We start from the raw sequence: 9267 nt of genomic DNA, 5'->3' as shown, positions 1-9267 counted from the left end.
CGAAAATCTTCCTCTGATGTGTCATCCAAAGGGTCCCAGTTATAACATGTGTCATTTTGTTAGATAACATATTTTTTTATATCCCAAAAAGTCTGTTTAGTTGACACCATCGATTTGAGTAATCCACTCGTTCAACTTGCAAAGAAAGGAATCCAAAAATCTACAAATATCTACATCCAAGAGTCAAAATATGTTTGTATTTACTCCACAGACACCCTAAAATGTAATCAAACTATAATATTTATTTCGGAAACTACTTTATTTGTTTTTGAAGTTACAAGCCTGAAACTTTGAACATAGACTGCTGACACCCAGTGGAAGCCATATGAATTGCATCAATATGACAATATACAACATAACATTTCTCTTGCATTTCTAAGATGACCTTATAAATATAATTGTGCTATAAGGAAATCGAGCAGTACATTAAGACCATTATACATTCTTCTAATAAGAAAGCTGTTATAACAATCAATATGTGTGCATCTTTTAAGGTCTTTGTATAATCTGTCATTTGATGTACCCCCTAACATATGTTATCATTGTCTGTTTGTAAACTTATATGTATACTGATTTTTCTCCAATAAAAAAAAATTAAGAAATGAAAGAAATGAAAAAAATAAAAATCTAAGAGGATGGTCTCGCACAAAAAAAATCCCAGTTAGTTTTTCTTTGGATTTTCTCCTACAATATATTTTGTGTTATATTCCCCTACACTATTTTTGTAATGGCAAATTTCCTCTTCGTCTGAAGAGGAGTAAGGATCGGACCAAGATGTAGCGTGGTAAGTGTTCATGACGATTTATTAAAAACGAACTGAACACTGAAATACAAAACAATAAACGATGTGATGAAACCGAAACAGTACCGTGTGGCGACAAACACTCACACGGAAACAAACACCCACAAACCAACAGTGAAACCCAGGCTACCGAAGTATGATTCTCAATCAGAGACAACTAACGACACCTGCCTCTGATTGAGAACCATACCAAACTGAATACAAAAACCAACATAGAAAAACAAACATAGACTGCCCAACCCAACTCACGCCCTGACCATATTAAATAAAGACAAAACGAAGGAAATAAAGGTCCGAACGTGATAATTTTGACATTTCTACAAAATTCAAAGTGTTGTTTTCCAATGGTACCAATTGTATGCATATGCTGGCTTCAGGAACTGAGCTACAGGCAGTTTACTTTGGGCATGTCATTCAGGCAGAAAGTGGATAAAAAAGTGGGCCTATCCATAAGAAGTTAAATCCAAGGGTTCACATACTTCAAATCAAATCAAATCAAATTTTATTTGTCAGATACACATGGTTAGCAGATGTTAATGCGAGTGTAGCGAAATGCTTGTGCTTCTAGTTCCGACAATGCAGTAATAACCAACAAGTAATCTAACTAACAATTCCTAATCTACTGTCTTATACACAGTGTAAGGGGATAAAGAATATGTACATAAGGATATATGAGTGAGTGATGGTACAGAGCAGCATAGGCATGATACAGTAGATGGTATCGAGTACAGTATATACATGTGAGATGAATATGTAAACAAAGTGGCATAGTTAAAGTGGCTAGTGATACATGTATTACATAAGGATGCAGTCGATGATATAGAGTACAGTATATAGGTATGCATATGAGATGAATAATGTAGGGTAAGGTTATATAAGGTAGCATTGTTTAAAGTGGCTAGTGATATATTTACAACATTTCCCATCAATTCCCATTATTAAAGTGGCTGGAGTTGAGTCAGTGTCAGTGTGTAGGCAGCAGCAACTCAATGTTAGTGGTGGCTGTTTAACAGTCTGATGGCCTTGAGATAGAAGCTGTTTTTCAGTCTCTCGGTCCCAGCTTTGATGCACCTGTACTGACCTCGCCTTCTGGATGATAGCGGGGTGAACAGGCAGTGGCTCGGGTGGTAGATGTCCTTGATGATCTTTATGGCCTTCCTGTAACATCGGGTGGTGTAGGTGTCCTGGAGGGCAGGTAGTTTGCCCCTGATGATGCGTTGTGCAGACCTCACTACCCTCTGGAGAGCCTTACGCTTCGCGTTCCTAGGAAACTACTTTTCCCACCCTACACAGTGAATGTTTACACGGCTTGTTCACTAAATACATGAGCAAGTATAGTTGTTTGTGTTTTATTCGTTGAAGCAGACTGTTTGTCTATTGTGACTTAGATGAAGATCAGATTAAATTTTATGACTAATATATGCAGAAATCCAGGTAATTCCAAAGGGTTCACATACTTTTTCTTGCTACTGTATGTTACTAAAAACCAATGAGAAGATGGCACGTTGGTATATGCTTCTAAAAATAAAATAGGAGATGGGAGATGCAAGACTTGCAGCGAGTTCTGCGTCATAAATAGAATCAACTTCTATTTTAGCGCCCGCCAACACACGAGCAGTGTGGGTACAATGTTTGAATAACGTGTGTGTACATTTACTTTTGCAACGCTCGCGACCGGTGCCTGTTACAGCGAGATGTCATTAGACCACGCACTTCACCAAGACTTCCTATCATTATCAGCAAGTCTACCACTGTCTTCACAGTAGGAATATGGTGCGGTGGGACTAAAGTTGGATTCAGACATTTATTTATTATTTTACGACTTTATCTTTTTACCCAATTATACATTTTACCAACATAAAAATATATATCCCACATTGTCTAGTGTATTTTGTTTTGTCGATATTTTAAAAGATTACCGAAAACTGTTTCCATCAGGCCTGTCGTGACATTTTTTTATCGGACATGTACTTTACTCGCATAAAAAGCTTGGATGGGAACTTGGTTTATTAGCCTATAGAAGCATTTCCCAAACTCGGTCCTTGGTTTTGCCACAACATTTCAAAATTGATTCAAATCTTGTTATTTGAATCAGCTGTGTAGTACTAGGACAAAAACCAAAACGTGAACCGAGATTGGGAAACCCTGGCCTACAGCAGAAATATTGGAACACACTGAATTGACTTCCTCTCTGATTACAGGTGCGTTTTCAGGTGCATTTTCTCAGGTCCACCCACCCACTCTTTAGCCCAATGAAACATGTCCGAGTGAACCGTAACTATGTCGTTTCCAGGAAGTGATCCTCAACCGGAAGTCTTTCAACCGCCTACAAATCAATATTGTTTCTAGTTACCAAAGCCACAGCTATATCGTAAAAAATCGTGAAAACAAAACATCGCTTTTTTGGTCTTAATTCAAAATTTGGCTTAAGGTTAGCACTGTGGTCAGGGTTAAGGTTAGGTTTAAAATCAGATTTTAAAACAATACATTGTCGAAATGGGCGGTGGTTAAGCCTAAATGGAAGATGACAATATATTTTCGACCTGGGGTTTACCATAATTATGAATTTGTGGCTGTGGTAAATAGTGACGATACCAACATAACGAGGCCCCATCGGGAAGCAACAAACCGGCTTGAGTAGAGCTCGAGCTCAACAACGTCAGGGCTGACGACAAATTAAATAGGTGAGAGAGAACGTGCAGACAGAACGGCACTTGGGGCAAGTAACATTACATGTTTATGAGCGATCATTGTTAGGAATTGGCGTTTAATCCATATGCATAATTATGTTTCTAATAACGTTGACATTCCGCAATACTTGAGCTAGTGGGGTGGACTCTGGGGCCTGGGCAGGATTTAAAAGCCAGGGCATTTCCCAGCCGAGACCGGTAGCTACTAGGACCGGGTTGCTGACAAGATCTGCTGGGCAAATATTATCGTCCTTGCTGGTGTGTTGGGGAAATAGTATTATATATCCATTTAATGTTGCTATATTTTTCTTGAGGCGTACAACAAACCGTCTGTGTTGTTAACTTGATATCGCCGTCTATAGTTTGATGCTGCTGCTAATGTTACTACATACCCTCACACTAGGTCCTAAATAGACACCGCGGGAAAAATGGCGGACGACCCCAACGCGGCAGACAGGAACGTGGAGATATGGAAGATAAAGAAGTTGATCAAAAGTCTGGAAGCTGCTCGGGGGTACGTGTGGACATGACTAGTGGAAGACATGGCAAATGCCTGGTTTTGTCAGTGACTTTCTTCATCATATTGAGCCACTAACTGGAAGTTAATGGTACCAGGCCCATATATTAGCTAGCTAACAATTATTTTAGTATAAGTTTTAGCTAGCTTACTAACTAGCAAGTGGTGTTAGTTTGAATGTTTATTTGAACGCATAGCTAGCTAGTTGGCTAGCTGACGAGCTAAGTCACATGTCAGTGGCATTGATCTGTTTCGAAAGTTTGAGTAGTCATGTAGCTAGCTAATGTTACCACAGCTAACGTTAGCTAGGCAGTTTTGTAACTTCAAGGGCTTCTTTACATTCACAGCTAGCTAGCTGACAATACTAGTATCTGAAATTCACAGCTAGTTAGCCTACTAGTATGATCAGCTGACTATCTAAACCTACACATTATTTTAGTATAGCAAACAAAGCTGATGCCCAACCATATCTAGGTCATCTTTACATTCAAATTGTTTGACTCTGGACAAGTTTTCTGCTTTAAATTGTAATTTCATGGCAGTTTTCACTAAGTTAAAACTGTCAGTGTCATATCACGCCTTGACTGGCTGGCAATAGACCTGTCAGCCGGAATAGCTGATGTAGTTGATTTTAGATCAAAAGGTCAAGCAATTCCTATGCCTTTCAGTGACCTTCGCTTATCTACATTCCACACCTGTCCTGTGCAATGAGCACTCTCCCAAGTGGTTGTCTATATAGTGCAGTGGGTCAAATTGTTTTGAGTACTCTCTGAACAAACTACTGTGACCTTCACCCCCTTGACTAGGGGCAGCAGAACTTGTGGCCCACACCTGTCAACATGATGGTCAAAACAAAAATTTGGAAAAATGAAGACCACTACTGTAGTAATGTCATAAGAGTTTGCCTTAGCAGTCAGGTTTAATACTATACGTGTATGAAAAGGCCTAACTTGCTTAGGTAAACAGGACACATCTGTAGGACAGGTTTAGCTATCCATAGTTTGTGGTTCTTGTTTTTACAAAGTTGTTTCAATAAATAGCTTGCCGACATATTTTCGCTTGACTTACTGTACAACTTACTTTCTACTCAAAGGATGTGTTTTAACGTGGGTTTAATGCAGTTGATCTCCTCTCAGGAATGGTACGAGTATGATCTCCTTGATTATCCCTCCAAAGGATCAGATCTCCAGAGTGGCCAAGATGTTGGCTGATGAGTTTGGCACTGCATCCAATATTAAAAGCAGAGTCAACAGGCTCTCTGTGCTCGGAGCCATCACCTCTGTACAGCAGAGACTTAAACTCTACAATAAAGGTGTGTATGTGTGAAGTCAGTAGTGAAACCCTCTCTCTCTGTATGAAGTAATTTGGGGTGGTCCTGGCTTGGTTAAGGGCATTTCTTTTTTCAATCAATTGATCTCTGAGTTAACTTGTTTTTTTTTTCCCTGCAGTGCCTCCCAACGGCTTGGTTGTATACTGTGGCACCATTGTGACGGACGAGGGCAAAGAGAAAAAAGTCAATATTGACTTTGAGCCTTTTAAACCCATCAACACTTCTCTGTATCTCTGTGACAACAAGTTCCACACAGAGGTAAGGTTGTTCAACACTCTGGCTTCATTATATTCCCACCTTACAATCTTTCCTATGGGCCTATCATTTTCTGATATTAAAAAAAATCTGTTGCCTGTATTGGTGAAACAAGTTGGTGTTGTGTGTGTGTGTAGCCTGAAATTATGCATAGCTGACAGTCAATATTGACCACCTTCTATTTAGATGAGAAATTACATCTTACCTAATGTATTTTCTGTCTCTTAGGCTCTTACAGCCTTGCTGTCAGATGACAGCAAGTTTGGTTTTATTGTGATTGATGGAAGTGGCGCCCTCTTCGGAACCCTGCAGGGAAACACCAGGGAAGTGCTACACAAGTTCACTGTGGACCTACCCAAGAAGCACGGTTAAAAACCCTACATTCACATGCAACATGCACTCATGAACAGAATTACAGCCAGCCTGTCCACACACAACCACGTATAACAAATGGTCCTCTTTCAGGCAGAGGAGGGCAGTCTGCCTTGCGTTTTGCTCGTTTGAGGATGGAGAAGAGACACAACTATGTCCGAAAGGTGGCGGAGACGGCAGTCACGCTTTTTGTTTCCAATGACAAGGTCAACGTAGCAGGCATGGTCTTGGCAGGTTCAGCTGACTTCAAGACGGAGCTCAGCCAGTCCGATATGTTTGACCCGGTCAGTATATCCAGACCCACCATTCCAGGGTTTTCTGGTGCCATTGTCAGCATTGCCATTGTAGCGTTATACGTCTGATATGTGATCTGTTTGTTGACTGATGAATTGCTGACTCATGTCCATGCAGAGGCTACAAGCAAAGATCCTGAAGCTGGTTGACATATCATATGGTGGGGAGAATGGGTTCAACCAGGCCATTGAGCTGTCCGCAGAAGTGCTTTCCAATGTTAAATTCATTCAGGAGAAGAAACTTATAGGTACTTGGATACAGCTGATTTGTTCATTTGTGTGAATGTATACTCCAATATCTATCATGAGTGTCTCTGGCATGGACATGATCCATCCTGTTGTCATATTGATAACATAGAGGACCTCTTCTCCCAGGACGATACTTTGATGAGATCAGCCAGGATACAGGGAAGTACTGCTTTGGGGTGGAAGACACACTGAAAGCCCTGGAAATGGGTGCTGTTGAGATTCTGATTGTCTACGAGAACCTGGATACCATGAGATACATCCTGAGATGCCACGGAGCAGAGGGACTTGCTATGGTGGAGAAGGGTACAGGTAGGTAAATGATGTGCACCCTATACAAAATGCATTCAGTTGAGGGATTCTGGTCCTAACACGTCTCTCTATTTCTTGCCCTATGTCTGTTCTGTTCAACCTTTTCCACTGATCCAGATGAGAAAACATTGTATTTGACACCAGAGCAGGAGAAAGACAAGTCTCACTTCACAGACAAAGAGGTCAGTGAGAAGTTCTTTCCATAACCTACACAAGTGTATGAAGAAAGTTCTGTTGTGGTTCTAGAGGCTCTTTTTAAAATGTGATGTCTATTAAATTTCACCTATGTCTACTTCCTGTGTTTTGCATCCACCACTTTTATAAGGAGAATTCTCATAAAAGGATCTCAGTTTTCCCTGATCTACTTTTTTGGGTGTGGGTGTATTTCTACAGACTGGGCAGGAGCATGAGCTGATCGAGAGCATGCCGTTACTTGAATGGTTTGCCAACAGCTATAAGAAGTTTGGAGCCTGTCTGGAGATTGTCACTGACAAGAGCCAAGAAGGATCCCAGTTTGTCAAGGGCTTTGGTGGAATTGGTGGTGAGAGTTTGACTATACATTCATAACTAAAGGCTTTTACTATTATTCTGGGGTCATGTGAATATATAAACAAATATTTTCACTGTAATGCACCTCTGCAGTGTTACCTAAGACCATGATTCTTCCTTTACTTCACCCCCACAGGGATCTTGCGGTACAGGGTGGATTTCCAGGCCATAGAGTACCAAGGAGAAGACGATGAGTTATTTGATTTGGATGACTACTAGGTAGTTGAGACTGACAAGAAATGAATCAATTGAAAGGCTTTCCCTGATTTGACCGAGATACTGGTGGAAGGAAAGCAAGTAGTCAGGAGGGAGACCCAGACCTTCAAATAAAAGACATGGATGTGATGCCGTATATCAACGTTTCCCTGACTTGAAGCAGTGACTCATCACCTGGCTAGATGGAGCTAGTCTTGGTTCGTTCCTCTCCACTCTACATTAATGACTGATTCAAAGTGACTGACAGCAAGGCCACACTCCTCCTGCCTGCTTGGCCTTCTCTAGGCCACACTGATAGGTTATACAAATCTATTTTTGTCATCACTCCCCAACTTCTTCCAACTCAATTTCCCTTTATTTTTTAACATTTTTACTGGTACCAGCTGCTGTTGTGTTTTGAGATTTTGATTCTGATTATTTTGTTTTCCTTTTTAAAATCAAATTTATGTAGAGGGCAAGGAAATAATGATTAAATTGGAGCTGCTTTACTATCCCATACCCAGTCCCTGCCTCCCGTCTCATCCAATCTTTATTTCAGCACCTGCTTTATTTTGTCCCAGCTCTCCCCTGGTAATTTATTCACTGTCACAGGTGCTGTACTCTGAGCCCGTACTGTTTTCTTGTATGTTTTTTTTTTTAATTTAGAGGACCCTTGCCCTTTATGACTCATACAGAGTTCCCAGAGCTGAGATTTAGGTTTGTACGTCTGCTTTTATATTGCCTTGTACACACGCCACTCTATTAAGCATAATGAACCATGCCCTCAGTGCTGTGACCATTCATACTTTCACCCCCTCCCTGTTCCACAGAGACATGTGTCCAATGTTTACTGTGATTGATTGGTCAGTTTGGCACTGCAATTCAGACAATGAGAGCCAGTGTGCTTGTTGCCAGGCAGTTTTGTATGTCTTGTCTTCCAGGCATGTTACTGGGTCGTGTTCAATACTGAACGACCAGTTGAGTGTGATGATGGCCCAGGGGGCAGTTACCATACGGTGTGCAGTATGAGTTCTGTGGTTTTTAGATGGTCACAGCCATGTTGATCAGGCCACCACCAAAGCTGTTGAAGAACGGTGTGTAGTGTTTTTGGGGAAATGTGTCATTCAATACAAACCGTCATGCAATGTTGAAGTGTTCTGAATGCACCCCTGATATGAGCACTCTATAACAGTGAAATGCTTACTTACTGGTCTTTCCAACAATGCAGATTTTTTTTTAAAGACATACACAATGATAACTTTGCTATATACACACAGTAGTACGAGAGAGGTAGATATGTACATATAGGGAGGGGATAAAGTGACTAGACAACAGGATAAACAGCAACGTATGTGTTGAGTCCGACTTAGTGCCAATGCAGATAGTTAAGCAATAGCTACCCAGACTGTAATTAACTATTTAGCAGTCATAGCTTGGGGTAGAAGTTGTTCGGGGTTGTGTTGGTTCCAGTCAGGCGTTTCAGCAGGGGTTGGGGGAAATGTGACAACAATCAGGCCCCTGAGGACTGGAGTTGCCCATCCTGATCTACATCAATAGAAATCTGTATAGTTACATTTGAGTACAATGGTACTGGATGTGAATGACTAATGGCTCTGACTGTCTCTAGTCTTTCCCCTACCCATTATATATACAGTGGGGAGAAAAAGTATGATACACTGCTGATTTTGTAGGTTTTCCTACTTACA

The 9267-nt window shown here is 40.8% G+C and overlaps 1 protein-coding gene across 2 annotated transcripts; it reads left to right on the top strand.

Moving 5' to 3' along the window:
- The first annotated feature begins 3145 nt into the window (after positions 1-3145).
- Positions 3146-8085, top strand: LOC135550471 (eukaryotic peptide chain release factor subunit 1). 2 transcript variants are annotated; one of them, XM_064981315.1, is made up of 11 exons: positions 3146-3486; positions 3896-4006; positions 5146-5321; positions 5458-5597; positions 5823-5961; positions 6060-6250; positions 6378-6507; positions 6635-6817; positions 6935-6999; positions 7211-7358; positions 7503-8085. In XM_064981315.1, exons 2-11 carry the CDS (start codon positions 3921-3923, stop codon positions 7583-7585), a joined length of 1341 nt encoding a protein of 446 aa, XP_064837387.1. In that variant the 5' UTR covers positions 3146-3486; positions 3896-3920; the 3' UTR covers positions 7586-8085. The 2 variants fall into 2 exon arrangements, with proteins under 2 accessions (XP_064837387.1, XP_064837386.1); XM_064981314.1 differs by having other exon boundaries at positions 3146-3521.
- Positions 8086-9267: the final 1182 nt, after the last annotated feature.

The sequence above is a fragment of the Oncorhynchus masou genome, chromosome 12 (genome assembly GCF_036934945.1).
Source record: "Oncorhynchus masou masou isolate Uvic2021 chromosome 12, UVic_Omas_1.1, whole genome shotgun sequence".
NCBI lineage: Eukaryota > Metazoa > Chordata > Actinopteri > Salmoniformes > Salmonidae > Oncorhynchus > Oncorhynchus masou.
Note: the sequence above shows the minus strand (reverse complement) of the source record. Positions and strands in the feature narration are given on the sequence as shown.

Excerpts from the sequence above, each read along its gene's own strand:
- LOC135550471 (XM_064981315.1), top strand. The coding sequence starts at position 3,921 with ATGGCGGACGACCCCAACGCGGCAGACAGGAACGTGGAGATATGGAAG. Across the intron at positions 5,598-5,822 it reads ACAACAAGTTCCACACAGAG|GCTCTTACAGCCTTGCTGTC; the intron begins GTAAGGTTGTTC and ends TCTGTCTCTTAG. Across the intron at positions 5,962-6,059 it reads GGACCTACCCAAGAAGCACG|GCAGAGGAGGGCAGTCTGCC; the intron begins GTTAAAAACCCT and ends GTCCTCTTTCAG.